An 18,415-nucleotide genomic window follows, 5' to 3' on the forward strand; every position below is an offset into this window, starting at 1 on the left:
AAGATTTATTTAGCACTGAGCCTTAGCGGCGCAGCAGGAGATCACTGTGTGCTGTGTTTTCTTTAAGTTTCTCACCCTATTCAGTCATCTCCACTTTATGAGACTGTCCCTTAGTCACAAGACAACAGCAGGAGGGGGACTCGCTCACTCCAGTGACTGCCAATACACACAACTAGTTGCAACCAGCCACAGCTAGCTGGACACAAACACAGTGGGCGATACAGCAGTTGGTCCAGTATTGTGGTTGAAATTCTTCTTGAAGTACGAGTTTTATCATTACCTTTATATGGGCAAAAACTCAAAGTGCTTCTGTCTGCAGTGCTTCCATTTCTCAGTTCATTCAGTCATCTCCAACTTTAAGAGAACTATCCTCAAGTCACAAGACAATAACAGGATTATTCTAATACCTGCAGTGACTGCCAAGACATTTTTTCACGCAGCTAGCCAAAACTATCTGTAGCTAGCTGGGCACGAACTCAGAGTACTTCAGCCCTCAGCATTTTCTTTAAAGGGAAGCTCCACCGATTTTGCAAAATTACTTAATGATTCAATGGTTTAGATATAAACAAAATCATTCAGAGTGGAGTCAGAATTCTTCACTGTTATAGTATTAGAAACCAGACGTCCGAACCATTTAATGGCTCCAAAAAGCTACATCCCATTAAGTTATTACACAAAATGGTTATGAATGTGTTGCTTGATACCTGAGCCATTGTTTTGTGATACTTTTGCTATAAAGTTTTGGCCTGAAATGTATTTTTAGTATAAACTGTTACTCCAGGATCAGAGTTTCCTGCCAAAACCGCATCCTCAACTGAGATCAATGCGCGCCGGCTAACATGCTTTTGTAGTTACTACCCTGTAGCTACAGCAATTCAGCACGGCTAACACTGGTGCTGTATCAGATTCTGTTTCCCCTCAAATTCACCTTCCTTTGACTAATCAGGTCCTCTGGCGCACGTATTCACTGAACAGATAACAACGAGAAGCAACACTGGAACTATGGAAAGCAGAAAGCTTCAAAAAAGGTTTGTACGGCAGCTGTATTCACCCAATCGGCAAAGAACAGTACAAAAACTATTTATCAGTATGACTGTTTACTGTTTAATTAGCCGTTTTAGCCGTTCAATCTAGCCAAAACCTAGCTGCGGACCGTTGACCATAAGAAATTGTAATTGTCTCACTCAATTCAGATAGCTCTATTTTATGAGACTATCAGCTTGTTACAAGACATCAGCAGGAGCAGAGGTGTTCTTATTCCAAGTACGAATTTTAAACGCAACTAGCCAAAAAGAGCTAGCTAGGCATGAGCTCAGAGTACTTAAATGTGCTCTAAGGAAAAAGCTAATCTCTACACTTTACCACTCCACTGTGCTCAGACATGACTGAAACAGTAAGCCCATGATTGTGGTATTGCTGGGATTCGATGCCAGCTAAGTTTTACTGTAACTTCTCTGCTATGTGTGTATGTGAAAACTTACAGGGTTGAGCAGGACGGTCAGAAAGAGTTCTCCTCCTCGGATGCTCTTGTCCAACTCTTTTGGGCCTCCAGGGTATTCCTTATAGAAGATGGTGTGTGTGAACAAACCACAAGTCTGACGTGGCAGCACCTAAACACACACACACAAAGAAAACAAAGAAACATATAAACGTTAACGGGTATTATGCTACATTACATGCTTTAAATTGTGTCTTGTACATGTTGCGTATTGTGGTATGTGGGTATTTTTTGTGTTTCATGTTCACATCAACCATCAGAATAGGGGAAAAAAATGTGATCTCTGTGATTTGATTGTGGTATGATTGTTGGTGTCAGATGGGCTGGTTTGAGTATTTCTCTAACTGCTAATCTCTTGAGATTTTTACGCACAACAGTTTCTAGAGTTCACTCAGAATGGTGCAATAAAAAAGCATCCAGTGATGGAAACACATTGTTGATAAGAGAGGTCAACAGAGAATTGCCAGACTGGTTCAAGCTGACAGGAAGGCCACGCTAACGCAGACAACCACTCTGTACAAATGTGGTGAGCAGAAAAGCATCTCAGAATGCACAACACGTTGAACCCTGAGGTGGATGGGCTACAACAGCAGAAGACCACATCATGTTTTACTTCTGTCTGCCAAATACAGAAAGCTGAGGCTGCAGTGTGCACAGGCTCACCAAAACTGGACAGTTGAAGACTGGAATATATAGCCTGGTCTGATGAATTTTGATTTTTGATGAGGAACACAGATGTTAGGGTCAGTGTTTGGCACCAAGCGCATTAATCCATGAACCCAAACTGCCTTATGTCAACAGTCTAGGCTGGTGGAGGTGATGTAATGGTGTGGCGAATGTTGGCACACACTTGTGGCCCATTAATAACAGTCAATCATTGCTTAGATGCCTCAGCCTTGAGTCTTGTGGCTGACCATGTGCATCCCTTCATGGCCACAGATTACCCATCTTCTAATGGTTACTTCCAGCATGATAATGCAATGTCACAAAGCAAATGTCGTCTTAAACTGATAACATAAAAAAGTGTTCTTCAGATCTGGTGACTGGCCTTTCCAGTCAGCAGATCTGAATCGAATAGAACACCTTTGGGATGTCATAGAACAGGAGATTTGCAGCATGAAAGTGCACCTGAGAAATCTGCAGGAACTACTCCATGCAAATATGTCAGCATGGACCAGAATCTCAAAGGAATGTTTCCACCATCTTGTGGAATCCATACCATGAAGATTTGAGGTTGTTTTGAGAACAAAGGGAGACCCTACTCAGTATTTTATGTTATTAAGTGACGTATATTGTTTTGTTAAGTGACATATTGTGTACTATGAGGTGTTACATGGCATATATTGTGCAGTAACGTGACATACAGTGTTGTTATGTGACTTTGTTCAGTGTTATTATGCGATGTGCTGTGTGTAATGCACACTGTGGTGTGTTATATGTAACGTATTGTGTATTATTTTGTGTGACATGACGTATTGTTCTGTTCAGTGAAATTTATTATCGTGTTACATAGCAGATAATAGAGATGCTATTACATGACATTGTATATTGTGTTATGTGATGTTATATGACATATTGTATACTGTGTTACATGTGCATAGTCTGTCGTTAGGTGATGTGTATTATGTTACGAGACACAATGTACACTGTTAGGAGATATACATGTTGTTATGTGACACGTTGTTAGATTGTGTGCTGCGTTACATGATTTTTTTTGGGCTGTCCCATAACGGGTTATGTTATGATACATGACGTATTGTGTGTTGTCTTATGTTGTGTATTGTGCTGCATTGTCATTAAGCTGCTGAGCTGAAGCTGCCTCTTGCTGGCTTTGCCTTGGCAGAGCGGAATCTAAAAACAATTCTGATGGGAAAAAGCTAAATGCTGACAGAGCCTCGTCAAATGTGCTGCTGCAAATGGGGAAAAAAAAGAGTGAAGGTGTGAGAGAGAGAGAAAGAGAGAAAAAGAGAGAGAGAAAAAGAGACAAAGAAGTAGAGAGAGTGAGGTTATATGTTATTGGACACATTTTGAGTGCAGGGTGGAAAATTGCACCCCAGCAGTGAAGGCTAAATCTCTCTCTCCCTCTCTCTCTCTCTCTTGCCCTCTCTCTCTAGCTCTCCCTGTCTCGGTTTAAAAGAACAATGTGGGAAAAATAACACAGCAACTCCGGTGTTTGGTCTACACCTTATTACAGCAAACTAGACAGCTGTGTGTGTGTGTGTGTGTGTGTGGTGTGTGTGTGTGTGTGTGTGAGAGAGAGAGAGAGAGAGAGAGAGACAGAGAGAGAGAGAGAGAGAGCGAAAGTGTGTATTTGTTCTTTTTGTTCAATCGGGCGCAGTGAATATTTCTGCCTAGATAGCTGCAATGTACTGGTAAGGTGTTATAGGCTGTGAGTGTGTGTGTGTGTGTGTGTGTGTGTTGTACACTGATGAGGTCCAACAAGCACTCTTTCAATCCACTTTAATGGTCTGTATATATTACACAAGCAGGCAGCTTCCCGCAAACTGCTTAAGCAGAACCGCCTATTACTTACATTCACACACTCACACACAAGTTTGTATTGCTGTCTTGGTGGGGACTTCCTTTTTAATCTCTGTATTGCTGTAACTCTCTGGTGGCTAGTGGTCAAGTTTGGGTTTTTAGCACTACAGCAAGAACAAAATCCTGGAAGTGAGTGTGAGAGCACAATAATTTTTTAAACTGTTTTGCTGTTGTTGTGGGGACTTTCTATTAACTTCTGTATTGCTGTAGCTCAGCGGTGGCTGGTGGTCAAGTTTGGTTTTTAAGCACTATGGCTGGGACAAAATATGCAAAATGAAAGCACATTTTTTAATGGAACTGTCATGTTTAATCTGAGTTAATATTCAGTTGAGGCCAAAATTTCAAATACACCTAAGCTAAAAATGTTCAATCTCCATACTTCCACTAAGACGTGGACTTTATTTCCATAATAGGCGATTTCAAAATAATAGCTAAGACAGTTTTATTTGTTATATTATATTTTTAGTGGGTCAAAAGTTTATATGCACTTCGTTAGTATTTGGTGACACTGGCCCTTATTCATCAAAGCACACCCTAATTCATGCAGATGTAAGGAGCCAGTAATATGGTAGCACTCAGCAGCTTGTGAGCCAATGGCTGAGCTCGCAGGTGGAGTTTGAGGTCGAGCAGTGGATGCACTTCGCCCCCTACTGACCAAACTTTAGAGTAAGTACATAATTAGTATTATTGCTATTTTTATTCTTATATTTGGCATTAGAGAGGATACTGATAACAGTTTTGGTTAATTAAAAGCATTTTGGTTGTTAAGCTATTACTCTCAAACGAACAAGCACTCCTACCAGACGTGAGTTTGATCATACACCAAAGGTCAAATTGATGGATAAAATTGTCATGATATTTGTGTGCACTCATTTCATAATCAGAAGTGATCATACGCAACTTTGAGTAATAATAATCTATGTCTTTGTAACTGCTTAACTGCTGTTGTGCTGGTGCGAGTGGATCAGACACAGTAGCGCTGCTGAAGTTTTTAAACACCTCAGTGTTGCTGCTGGCCTGAGAATAGTCCACCAACCAAAAATACCCAACTAACAGTGTCCTGTGACCACTGATAAAGCACTAGAGGATGACCAAGACAATCAGTGCAGCAACAGATAAGCTACAAGGTGGACCAAAAAAGAATAGGAGCGTCTAACAGAGTGGACAGTGAGTGGACACAGTGTTTAAAAACTCCAGCCGCTGAGAATGATCCACCACCCAAATAAAACCTGCTCTGTGGTGGTCCTGTGGGGGTCTTGAGACCACTGAAGAACAGACAGGAAGGCTACAAAGTGCAACTATATAGTAAGTGGCGCTGCTAAAATAACAATGAGCACAGAAACAAAGAGGTTTTAATGTGATGGCTGATCGGAGTACGTCTCTCTTTTTATCTCCTTCTCAATGTCTTTGAAAACACTATCTGGCACTTATGTTGTGTAAACATTTGCAGCAGAATACATATCTTGTTATATTACAATTAAAGACTTCTTTATTTATTTTATTTCTGGTGTAAAGTTACTGGTTTGGAGATATGAGGTTTTGTTCTAGTAATGAGAATTTTCTAGTTGAGTGTCCAGTAGTGAGTGCTGTGTCCACTCACTTCCTCTACTGCTGCCGAGTGTTAGTGGTAAATCTGCCTCGAACTGTCTCAAATGCTTTATAACAGCTACTGTTGAATCAGCGAAAGCCTGAACATTAGAATTCCACACAGCACACTCCATATTTAACTGCTGTAATATGGGCCAAAGGTGCCCAAGCCAGTTTTCTCTTCATGCTCGGATTAGGATTCCCAGGAACAAATGCTTCCTAACAGAATCTATACATAATTCAAGTACAATTGAAAATATCCATCGTGAATGGAGGACGGTAAGGAACTGAGTGCATCACTGTTAACCTTATAAAAATGCAAATAATAAAAAAAAATAACTAACTAACCAACACTAACATAAGAAACCTCTCCACTGTAGCTCTTTCTTGCTGGTGTACAGCTGATACTGTAACTCATCAGTTGACGCCAAGTTTGTGTTAGTCATCGTCTAGTCCTAAATCTGTGGTCAGTTGCTGGTTCTCTAAGAAAAATAACCTGTCCACAGACATCAACATCACTGAAAGTGTGTTGGATTACTTGGATTGTCAGAAGCAAAAACTGCAATCAACTTCTAAGATTGAACTTTGAAGGTGTGGAAAAATATCCCTGCAGATTTCTTTGAAAAACTGAAAGCAAGACTCCTGAAAAGACAAAGCAGTGATAAGGGCAAAGTGTGGACACACTAAATACTAAAAAAATAGTTTTCAAAGCTTCTGCTCTTTCCTGGTGATAAAAAATGAATAACGAGTAAAAACATCCGGTTTGGCTGGATACTTAATAAATAAACAAATAAATACAGAGAGATAGAAGAGTGGTCTCTGACTTTTGCACAGTACTACAGTCCTGTATAAGGTAGGTGTTTCTAATAAAGTGGCCTCTGAGTCGAAGCACAAGGTAAGTGTTTCTAATAAAGTGGCCAGAGAGTAGAAGCACAAGGTAGGTTTTTCTAATACAGTGGGCAGCAAGTAGAAGTACTAGGTAGGTGTTTCTAATAAAGTGGCCAGGGAGTGTATTCTGGAAATCCTAAATTGATTTACCAGAAGCTCCTTTAATAGAGACTTTGTTCTAACAGCGCTTAATTGAGTACGGTGCTCTGGCACGTCGGAGTGTTTGACTTGTATCTTTATGCCAAGCACAGCGCTCATTGTAGGGCTTTCTTTGCCAGCCACAGATTTCATCAAAGTCATTCCACTGCTATCAGGAGGTGCCATTGTCTTTGGCGCTGAACACGACAGCTAAATTACGGGTCCGCACATCAGCGATTCAAAGTGCGCCTCGTGACATTCATCCTTTTATAATGGCAACGAAAGAAAAGATGACACATTTCCAACATGTGAATGAGTGCCGGCTCTGTCTGACAAAAGACGGAGGGCATCTGATTCACTTGATCCTCTGAAACCTCGACAAAAGACGTTTTGCGCAATGAATCATCAGTGTCTGGAAAGCTGAGAAACAAAACACTGACATTTTCATACAGAGAAATGACTCTATTTCTGAATGCTAAGTGGAGTGATAATATTAGCACTTCAAATGAGAGAGGGAGAGAATTAAACACAAACAATCGTTTTGCAGTGACTTGCTGATTTTAGGTGTAGCATGTTTGCTATTATTGACATACATTTCGTAGACAGCCTATGTTTATGGACTGACACAAGTTCTTACAGGGGGCCAAATGTATGTTCCTGAGAAGACAATACGTGCTCGTAATGTGTCTGAAATTAACGTTCATTTTACTGAGGCTCTAGCTATTCATGTGAACTGTGCATAGGACCGCCCAGTAATTATGCTATGCTTCTAAAAGGGTTTAAAAGGCAGCAGAGCCGTCAACAAGCTTCAGACAAAGGAGAAAATGTGAGTTCAGTGACGAAGAGATTGCAGTGTTTACAAATGTTCTCTCTCACCAAAACATTCTACAGGGCTGTAATTGCACTCCAGCTCGACAGAATATGGGAAACAATAGCTCTAAGAGTCAGTACTAAGTCACTGTAGGCAAACTCTGTTGGTAAATATTCTTTCTGCACATCTTCCAAGCCTGTGCCTCCATCTATTTGCTATGCCTTCTGCTATCCATACAAAAGAACTACATAGATTTTTCTAAATTTCCCCATTATTTCACCAGTTAGTCATAAACAAAAACACTGAGTGGTTAGATATGAAATGTGATGTTCTAGAGAAGCGAAATTCAGAATTCACAGTGGTAACAGGAACCAGATGCCCAAAGCGTTTCATGCCTCTAAAAGCTACTTCGATGAAATGGTTACAAACACGCTGCTGGATCAGACACTGTTTTCTCATAGTTGAGAGAGGTTTTTGGCCTTTTTTCAAATTTACCGATGTTTTACTACCATCAGCATTACATTAGGGATATACATGAGTACATCAGTACTCGCTTAACCATTCAAGGTGCCAGTTTTCAAATACTGAAATCACTATTTGGGTATTTGTTCCAGTCCTGACCAATCATCAAAAGACAAATGAAATTTAGAGACCAACAATTTGAAATGCCAATTTTATGTTAAGAGGGCTGTAAAATGTGGCACACGTTAGTACATTATATTACAACTTTGCTATTCCTTAATGTGAGTGTGTTGTCAAAGACGCTGTCAGCAGCTGTCCTTTACATTGTGTAAAAAATTCATAATGAATGGACCAATAGAAATGCTCTAAAATCATTCGGAATAAAATCTCTTTATATTGATTTACATTGAATGGTAAGCCTTTTTTTGTGTATTTTTGCCTTCTCCTGTAAAGTTACTATTTTGGAGATACTTGTTTTTCTTTGGGCAGTGATGATATATATATATATATATATTTTGGAGTACCTTATAAACTTTTTGCAAAATCCGTGATGCATTTCTTTTTCTTTTTTTATAGCATGGTTCCCTTAGGGAAAAAAAATGAAAAGTAATGTTTTTTTCTTTTTAGTTAGTTTTGCAGTAGATATTTCAGTTTTGATTTCTTTTTTGTGTTTTTGAAAAGTGTCAGTGTTAGTTTTCATTTTAGTAACAGTTTCAGTTAACAATAATAACCCTGTTCTGAAAATGATTCAATAATTGCACATCAGGTGCAAAGAACACAAACAGCTACGATGGCTTAATAACAATAAACTACTTACATTTACCATCAAATCAGTTTACTGAATAGATTTTTTTTCAAACTGTTCATTTTTAATAATTTTATCCTTATATTTTTAACGTTATAGTCATTTACATAGATTCAGTGGGAATGGGTCAGTTTAACATACCCTTTAGCAATGAAGTGACATACAATATAACCTCATATCAAGATACTTCACCGAAACTATGAATGAAATGACTCATCTCTCAGCAAACATGGGTGTCTTTGGTTAAGGTGTGTGCATTCAGCTGACAGTGAGGGTTACCTCAGACGAATCCAAACCCGATGGTCTTTTTTTATTTGTTTGTGGCTTTAGAAATTAGTAGAACAAAACTTTCTGTTCTGCCAGCGTATCCATTGTCTTTTACAAGTTTCCCCAAGCACAGCTTTTGAATACCCGTAGCTTCAAATTCAAAATATATTTGGGGGACACCAGCATGCTGCTTAACAGCTGAAAGGTAATGCTAGATAGCAACACCTGCTAAGCAGTGAAAAACTATAAAACTATAAAACTAAGAAAACTAGCATGGCTTGGAAGTAGTCAGTTATCATTTATAAGCAATATACATAACCTGCACACTCAGATGCTAGGCCACTGCACCTACACCTCAAGGTGGACCTACAACGTGGGGCATTCTAATTAAGTGCCTGGTAGCATGAGTTACAGTATGGAACAAACAAAGTTAGTTCCTTCAGTGAGTTAAGAATGAGATAAGAATTTATCCTGAAACCTAGAAGATCTGATAATCAAGAGCAAAGTCACTTCTCCAGCCTGTGTACCTCCACCCCTCCTATTCCCCAGAGCCCCTCCTACTAACTCTAAGTTCTGATTGGTATACACTCAACCACCATCTTCCCCCCTGCAGTGTGATACGTGGAAATTGTCTGCGATGCTCTCTGAGCTTGGGAACGAATGACCCTGTGGCTAGGATTTGTGTAGGTGCTGTTAGACTGTACATCTATTTGTGGAGTTCGTGAAAGTAAGGCATGGCAAGAATAAGCTCAATGTCAGCTCACATGGCACAATATTCCTTACACCAGCAATTTTCCAACCATGTCCCAGAGACCCCCAGTGCTGTTTAATGTAGTTCCCTGCTCTAATATGTATGAACGCACGACAATTAGCAGAGAAGTTGAACCTTATATCACAGAACCACTGTCTTATACCAGTGAAGACAATAATTTAGCTGAAGGAGCCTTATTTTAGCCACACCCCTGCATTTTAGAACAGGAAGTGAGTCTGCATCCCTGTCTCTCATTGCCACATGGTTAGCAGTTAGACCCCAGGTCCCAAGGTCGGAAAATCAGTGTGTAATATTAAGAAGGGTCACTACCAAAACACACATTTTCTGCAATTAAATAAACGTTTTTGTGTTTCAATGAAAAATATTATGATTTCATGTGTGTACAACTAGTAAAAGCCGTGTTTGCTAGTCATGTACTGGATAGTGTTCTTGAGTTCTGCTCAAAATTAGCTAAAATTATCACTACCAAAACATCACCAAATGTTTCGGTAGTGACAATTTTAGCCAATTTTGAGCAGAACTCAAAAACACTATGTTATGATTGTTTTATTGGTGACAAAATGAAATATTCTGTAAGTAAGTAAGTAAGTAAAGTTTATTTATATAGCGCTTTTTACAACAGGTGTTGTCACAAAGCAGCTTTACAAGGAAATGAGCATTACAAAAAGAAATCCGGGTCCGAGCCCCCATGAGCAAGCCAGAGGCGACAGTGGCAAGGAAAAACTCCCTAAGAAACAGGAAGAAACCTTGAGAGGAACCAGGACTCAGAAGGGGAACCCTATCCTCCTCTGGTCGACACCGGATAGTAAACATTGTTAGTATAAAGAACATTGTTAGTATAAAGGAAATATTCTGTCTTTTATTTAAAAAAAATATAAAAAAAAATAGATTTCAGTCTGAAGTCCAAATCAGTTACAAGTCTGAAATGTGTTTTCAACTCTGACTTTGAACTAATTTGGTAGAATGATCCATATATTAAAAAAAGTACCAAGTTCTTTCTTGAAAATCACATATTAAGTTGGCATTACTTTACATATATGATATACAGTGATTCTATGATTAAATACATTTTTGATTAATGTTCTCTTAATAAAGCAAAAAAAAAAAAGAAGTCTGAAATGGGCAGTTGCTATTTACAAATGGCCAAAAAATGGAATTTCACTGCTGTTTTTGAGAACAGGAAATAATTTTTAAATGGTATAAATATATCTATTTTGAGTTTTTTTGTCAGATTATTTGTCCCGAGATTTGGTCTCGAGGTCTGGACGTTGGTTTCATCACTCTTGAAGTTGTACAGCTTTTCACAGTTATTTTAATGCCTAATTGTACAGGAGGTAATTTCCTACTTTCCTTGATTTTATTTCTAAATTAGCCGTGTCTGGTTTTCTCCCTCCTCCCCTGAGAGAATTACAAGCTGAATTTAGTTCCTCCAGATACAAATCTCTATGATTTCAGTGGTTTTCCAGGTAGATGTCGCATCACGTTGGTAAAAACGTTCCTTTGACTGCTGCAAAGTGCCGTATTTAGTCTTCTAACATGCTCATCATTTTCCGAACCATTCCATTTTCCTTCAACCATTTACTTGATCTGAGTGACAGAACTTCAGCTCCATCCTCCCTAAACTGGGAGAGCATCATCAGGAGGAGAGTCAAAAAAATAAAGTCTATCAGAGAAGTAAGATCTTGCAGGCTGATTAAAGAGGTGATTATAATGGCAGCTACAGGTAAAGCACTTCATATTCACATATAGCTACACAGTATCATCAAAACATTACTTTACATGCCCAATATCACATGATTCAAACATAAACTTCACACCTCCTGTCATAGCGTTACTGTCGTTTGGATGTGTAGGTTTTATCACTGAAGAGGAGTGTATTTTTAAACTAATCCAAGCCAAATAGGGCTTTAGGATGCGTATCATTAATAGATCTGGCTGAGCTGAATGCACTTTGGGATCTTTGAGTTTTCCTGCGTATCAGAACAATTTCATTAATTTCCGTATGAATGCTTGTGAGTATGTGAGTATTTTAGCTTCATTGATTTGCAGCTGCTGCTCTGTAGAGCACTGTATTTCAGCAGCCAGTCTCGCTGCATATTTCATGAGTCTACCAGTGTTACAGCCCAGAGGAACACACACACACACACACACACACACGCTCAATTGTGCTGACCACTGTTACTATGAACACTTTCATAAGTGCCAAAATGCAACATGGACTACAAGTACAATCAGACTTTTCTTGTTGTGTATTAAGTTATTGCTCATAACTCTCTCATTGTTTCATTTGCTCTAATTATTATCCAGTAGCTCTGTCTTATTCTTATTTTTGAAAAATTTCTTATATTTTATTCATTACTTTCACTATTTAGCTTTTCTGTTTTTAGTATTTAACTACTTGTACATAATTATTCATTCATTATTTTAAGTTTTTGCTATTTTTCCTATTTAATGGTTCATTATTTTACTGTTGAACTATTTGGACACAATTATTCATTCTTTCACTGTTTTTGCTATTTAGCTTTTTGTTATTTTTACTATTCAACTTTCAGTTACATTTACTAATTAAGTGTATTTGAACACAAGAGTGAGCTACTAAGTTATTTTCATTATTTTCACCATTGAACTTTTTGTTTCGTTACTCGTTTGTTATTTTTAATAGCTTTACTAAAATAGCTTTTTTTTACTTTCCACATTTTAGAATAAAACTGACATCTAATCAAAACTATAATTTAACACATATTAAATTATGCAGCGACCAAAAAGTGCAAACAAATCCTTATTATTATATTAAATCCTGATTATCTTATCTTATATTTGATTCTTCAACGTTGCCTTGCATGCATTTTTTCAAATACGCTGAGAACTTGATGCTTAAAACAGCTTTATGGGGCGTAAATTCACACATAGGCAATGTGTTAGACTTTGCAACTTTCTTTGCATTTTGTCTTTAAAAAAAAAAAAAATTAAGAAAAAGCCTTTAGATCTAAATGCCTATGGATCATTCTACTGAATAGTTTGGATTCCAATAGTTATAAACTACTAAAAAGTATTCAGACCTTAGATATTTATGAGAATTCTGTTATGATCTATTGAAACCCAAGGCATTATTAGAAATAGTAATTTAGCTTATTAGATAAATAAGCTAAATGTATATATAAAACCATATATATTTATGTATATGAGACTGCATCCCTGTCCCTCATGGCCACATGGTGAGCAGTTAGATCCCACTGTTTTGTAGTAAATGAGCCCCTAAGTCTGAAAATCAGTGTGGAACATATAGAATCATCACTACTAAAACAACAATTTTTGCAATCAAATATAGTTTTAAAAAAGTTTTAATAAAAAAATATTATGATTTTGTGTATGTACAACTGTTCAAAGATGAGTTTGCTAGTCATGTACTGGCTAGAGTTTTTGAGTTCTGCTCAAAATTGTCTAAATTGTCACCACCGAAACAGTCACTACTGAAATATTTCGAAGTTATGGTTGTGTTAGGAATGTTTTAGTAGTAACAAAATGGAATATTTAATGATGTATTTTAAGAAAAAACATAATTAAGGTACTTTGTCAAAAAGTCAGTTAAAAGTCTGAAAAAAATATGCTTTCAGTAAGATGTATCAAACTAAGGCTCCTCAAATGCTGAAATACGGCCATGTGTGGGTTTGTGTGTGAGTGGGCTCTCACCATGATGTCGTTGTGTATGAAGCCTTTGCGGTAGCGGGCAGGTTTGAGATGAGGGTATTCTTCAGTGCTGGTCACTCTGATGCCCCACGCTCTCTTCCACGCTTCATAAAGCTGCATATGGACGGGATACACTCCAGAATGGTGGGGGGCTACTGCATACCCCATATCCACAGGAATACCATGTTCCTACATATACACACACAAACACATAGGTTAGGGACAGGGGCATACACACTGTACAACTAGGACACAACATACAACACACACACACACACACACACACTGACTGGCAATAGTTAAATTAGCAGCTCAACTGCAAAACTAATGAAACAAACTTCACACATCTTGGTTGATATTCTGGTTGAATTTCTTCCTCCTGAGAGTTGTTTCAGTCACATTTCAAATGAAAATGAAAACGCAGCAGAACCTTGATCACCTCCCACTGTCTAGTCTGTTGCATCTGAAGTACTCCACTTTATTTTTGAGGCTGCAGATATAAAGGAATAGCCAGGTTCTGGGAGTTAGAACACCAGAGTCATTGAGTGCGTTTACACTCTGGGTCTACATGAGTCGGGCAGTAATCAGATTTCTGATTTGCACACAGTCAATAAACTCACAGAAGAAGACGTGACATAAAAGTAATGTAAAACTCAAACTTCATGCCACAGCTTTTTTTTTAAAACACTGCACAACTTTACCTGAAAATATGAACATACATCATCTAGAAGATGAAGAATATTTAAAATCTTCACTTCGTGTTTGGTTTCAGCGCCTCTCGTACATGCGCAGACTGAGAATTTCGAAAGAAATCAGAGTAAGAGTTTACACGCACTGATTAATCTGATTACTGAGCTAAAATCCAGCTCTCTTTATCAGATTTCTTAATCGGATTTCTAGATCGGCGTATGGTGTTTACATGACTACTCGAATAATCTGATAACTGCAGAAATCTGATTATGATTGGATTATTGAGTGTATGTAAATGCACTCACTGCTGTGCTTCTGTTTCTTCTCATATCGCCTAAGGAACCGGTACCTTCATTAAAATACTTCAAATTGCAAAGCCATATGAACAACCAATACTTTCACCCCTTAAAGGAAACCAAACACTCTATCTTTTATCAGTTCTCTACTTTTTAAACAAACGTTTATCACTGAAAATGCTCGGTAGTCAACTGCAGCAAGTAGTTTCCTGTAGTAGTGTCTCCACACTTCAAATCAATGACACTTTCATGCAAAAACAACAATCTGCAGCTCCCACTATCCTCTGACGATAATCGAAAGTAGGGCCTTAATTCCTATCTGTCCTGAGCTCTAATCTGAAGTGAGAAATCAGTCCAGACAAGTTTCTTACTGCTGGTTAGCATGCTATCGGCTGTGTCTTTTTCCAATAGCCAAATAAATCAGCATGAAAACCAGTGAGCTGTTTAGAGTCATAGGAAACTTCGAAGGGTTGTGAGTGAGTTTGACCTGTGTTCTGGCAGAAAGTGTTTATGCATGGTTTACAAAATGTCCTCATACAGAAATGATGAAGGTTACTTAGCCGCTCACTGACAAGTTACTCAAGAACGTTGCCAACTGTTCAGCGTTGCCAGATTGGGTGCAATTCCCCGGTATAGCATTTTATTTTCAAAAATTTGCCTTCTCAGTCACATGCTCAACAAGGCATCCACATTAAGCCACTCGCATTTCAGAGTAGCAAAGCATAACATAAGATATTTGTAAATGCGAGCAAAACATAAAATCGGCGTTTCACTGAATTACTGGCTTGCCCTAATAGAATACTTATAGAAGCGTTGGCCGTATCGTGCATGCCACTGCCAACTGTGGCCGTGAGCTCAAGAGAACATGTTTGGCCTTGCACTCTCTGGGTGGGTAGAAGGGCCCTCCCCCTTCCCCATCACTCAGTGTGACGCTAGCCAACGCAGGCATTTGTTAGCTGACAAAACAGAATTGCCAGTTAGCATTCTCCTCCAAGTGTGTTCAATGACGTATTAGCAGCAGTTTGAAGATGCCGTTGCGCTTCACTTGTCTTGGAGGAAGCATGTGCTTGCCTTCACCCTTGGTAGCATCGTGTGTTGGGGGAAACCTAGCTAGCATGTGAGAACTGGCAATGACTAAATTGGGGAAAACTCAGGGGATAAAAAAAAAATTCTAATATTCTAGATAGTATTTGAAAATGAACATTTTCGGCAGTAGATTGGACTAATTCTTTTTTTCTTTTCGATATTTGCCCGATACTTGGGATGTGTACAGGTACTTCCGTACTCTGTTAACCATTCGAAGTGCCAGCATTCTCATTAGCTCATCTGAGGCAGTCTCCATTATGTTACTCATAACATTTTTTGAAACGTATTCCTCTGGGTGATGCTAATATTGTGCAAAACCTGTGCTGTCACCCAAAAAGCTACTCCACAGTTCTACAGTAAAATCTGTTTTTTTTGTTTTTGGTGTTTTTATTTTTCTTCTTTGTGGTTAACAGTATGTTCATGAACATATATGGACCATCAAATATGAAAATTAGTTAGAACGCAGATCTCTACTTGATATGGATACCAGGAATCAGATCAGTGTTGTCTCTATGTAACAGTTTTCCTTTAAAGGAATTGTTCATTCAAATATGCTAATGTTTAGAGTAAACAAAAAAGGGGCATTCAAATGGAAGCTACAATGAAGCTAAATAGAGCTCCTGAACACATACCAGCATAACAACAAAAGTGTTGTAGAAGGGGCAGAGACAGAGTGCACAGCAGGTGTTTAATATGGGTGACTGGACAAACCAAGACATACACACACACACACATACACACACATATGCTGCCACTGGCAGTGATTATGTTTGAACCCAGTGGACACGTTAGTGTTTAATCACACAGGAAATGAAACATGTCCTCACAGCCGAGAACCAGAGCCACTTTCCATTAACCAATCTGAGTGTGTGTGTGTGTGTGTGTGTGTGTGTGTGTGTGAACATGGCATACATTTTCTCAGTACAGAGTGTGTAGGTCAGGATCTCAGCACGCTCAAGACATTTCATGCTTTACTGACCACAACTGACCAATGCTTGAGGGGGCATTTTGGCCTAAAACTAGACTTTGATATGTTGTTTATGCAACAATGAGCAAAAACATTATGACCACTTGCAGATGAAGCAAAGAATGTTGGTTATTTCTTAACAATGGCACATGTTAAGGTCTAGGATATATTAGGCAGTATGCGAACTGTTGGTTCGACGTATTGGATGTGGAAGAAATTGGCATGCATGAAGATCTGAACGACTTTGGCAAGTGCCAAGCCGTTATGGCCAAAAGACTGGGTCGGAGCATCTCCTAAAAGGCAAGGTGCTCCCGGTCAGCAGCGGTGAGTACCTACGGACAGTGGTCTGAGGAGGGACAAACCAAAACCCGAAACAAGGTGAGTGCCCAAGGCTCATCGATGCGCGAGGGCAACAAAGGCTATCTCGAGGGGCTACTGTCACCAGGTAAACCTGCCACAGTGCACACATTGTTTGTGAATGATTTGAAGAACATGATGAAGAGTTCAAGGTGTTGCCCTGGTCTCCAAATTCCCCAGATCTCAATCCAGTTTACCTTCTGTGGGATGTGCTGGAACAACAAGTCTGACCTGCGGCTCCACCTCACAACTTTCAGGACTTAAAGGATCTACTGCTAACGTCTTGATGCCAGATACCACAGAGCACCTTCAGAGGTCTTGAGTCCATGCCTCAGCAGGTCGGAGCTGTTTTGGTAACACGTAGAGGACCGACAGCATATTAGGCAGGTGATCATAATGCTTTTGCTTATCAGTGTAGTGTTATGGAGTATTCTACAGCCCAGTATTATATCCACTCAGTCTTATGGATCAAAGATTGAAATTCTCTCACTACAATACCCAGCATGCATTCCACCAATACATAAGTGATGCATGATCCTGGGTTTTCTGAAGTTAACTCTGACTCTGAACTCCTGCTGTTGGAGTTGACTCTTTGACTTTATTTAATTTAAACCAACCAAGTGCCAGAGCCATTGATAAATGTAAATAACAAAGATTAAACCTTCTTAAACAGAGTTTAGTCACATGTCATAGTGATATATAAATTTATGAATTATACCAAATGTCAGACAAATTTAAGTTATTAGCTGAAGTGGCTGGTAAGCAGTGTTGGATGGCATGGAAGTACTTGATCAGGTGAGGACAGTAACGCTCTAACATGCCTGCTAAGCCTATTAATTAAACAACATAAATGCAAACCCATATTTTTTTTAACACAATCCTCTAAATGACTTGCTTCAAAGATACATTTTTACCCATTGGGCCAATTACGAAATTATGTTTGACTCCAAGGATTTCAGCTCCATGAGTTAACTCTGGTTCTATGATGCACTCTTTGGCAGTCAGCGTCCCCTCGCTATACATCAAAAAAACAGTGGGTGTCGACCGATGTGGTGTCGACCAGTCTTGACTGTGAGATGTGCCACTGATCTACAGGCTAACAAACACAACAAAGTTAGTATTAGTGCATTGCTTCCCTTGGCCATAAAACATCGTAAAGAAAACCTTGATTTTACCTTTTCACAAGCTTTTATCTTGTTGCCATCCTCATCTGAGGAGTCATTACTACAGGGTATGAAGATAGTTACTACAGTTATATGGCTGCCATAGGATGTTTGGCCTCGTAGGAGTAACGTTATCTATCTGCCTTCCTTCTGTATTCGCCAAGTAAGAAAAGAAAACATTTAAAAACAGACATCATCAGAAGCGGGTTTTTCTAATCTTTAAACTCTTTCTTGAAACTATTGTGGCACCACTATAGGATGTGAGTAAGTAGGTTAACAGATGTGGTGATGGTTAAATTTTTCATTTTGGTCAGAGTGTCTCTTTAATATGAGCGTGTGTATGTGATGCTTGTTTGCTACTGATCTCTTGACCTTAGTGGAAACAGCCACAAGAAACGAG

At 38.9% G+C, this 18,415-nt stretch overlaps 1 protein-coding gene across 1 annotated transcript in view; it reads right to left on the reverse strand.

Annotated features, from left to right (window-relative positions):
- ndst3 (N-deacetylase/N-sulfotransferase (heparan glucosaminyl) 3) overlaps positions 1-18,415 on the reverse strand; it is a 193,987-nt gene that overhangs the window by 48,756 nt on the left and 126,816 nt on the right. Inside the window, exons 7-8 of the mRNA XM_036582931.1 lie at positions 13,460-13,645; positions 1,482-1,610 (exon numbers count right to left, since the gene is read on the reverse strand). Of these exons, the coding sequence (XP_036438824.1) occupies positions 1,482-1,610; positions 13,460-13,645 (315 nt within the window). The remainder of the gene's footprint in view (positions 1-1,481; positions 1,611-13,459; positions 13,646-18,415) is intronic.

This window comes from Colossoma macropomum, unplaced genomic scaffold (genome assembly GCF_904425465.1).
Source record: "Colossoma macropomum unplaced genomic scaffold, Colossoma_macropomum, whole genome shotgun sequence".
NCBI classification, from domain to species: Eukaryota; Metazoa; Chordata; class Actinopteri; order Characiformes; family Serrasalmidae; genus Colossoma; species Colossoma macropomum.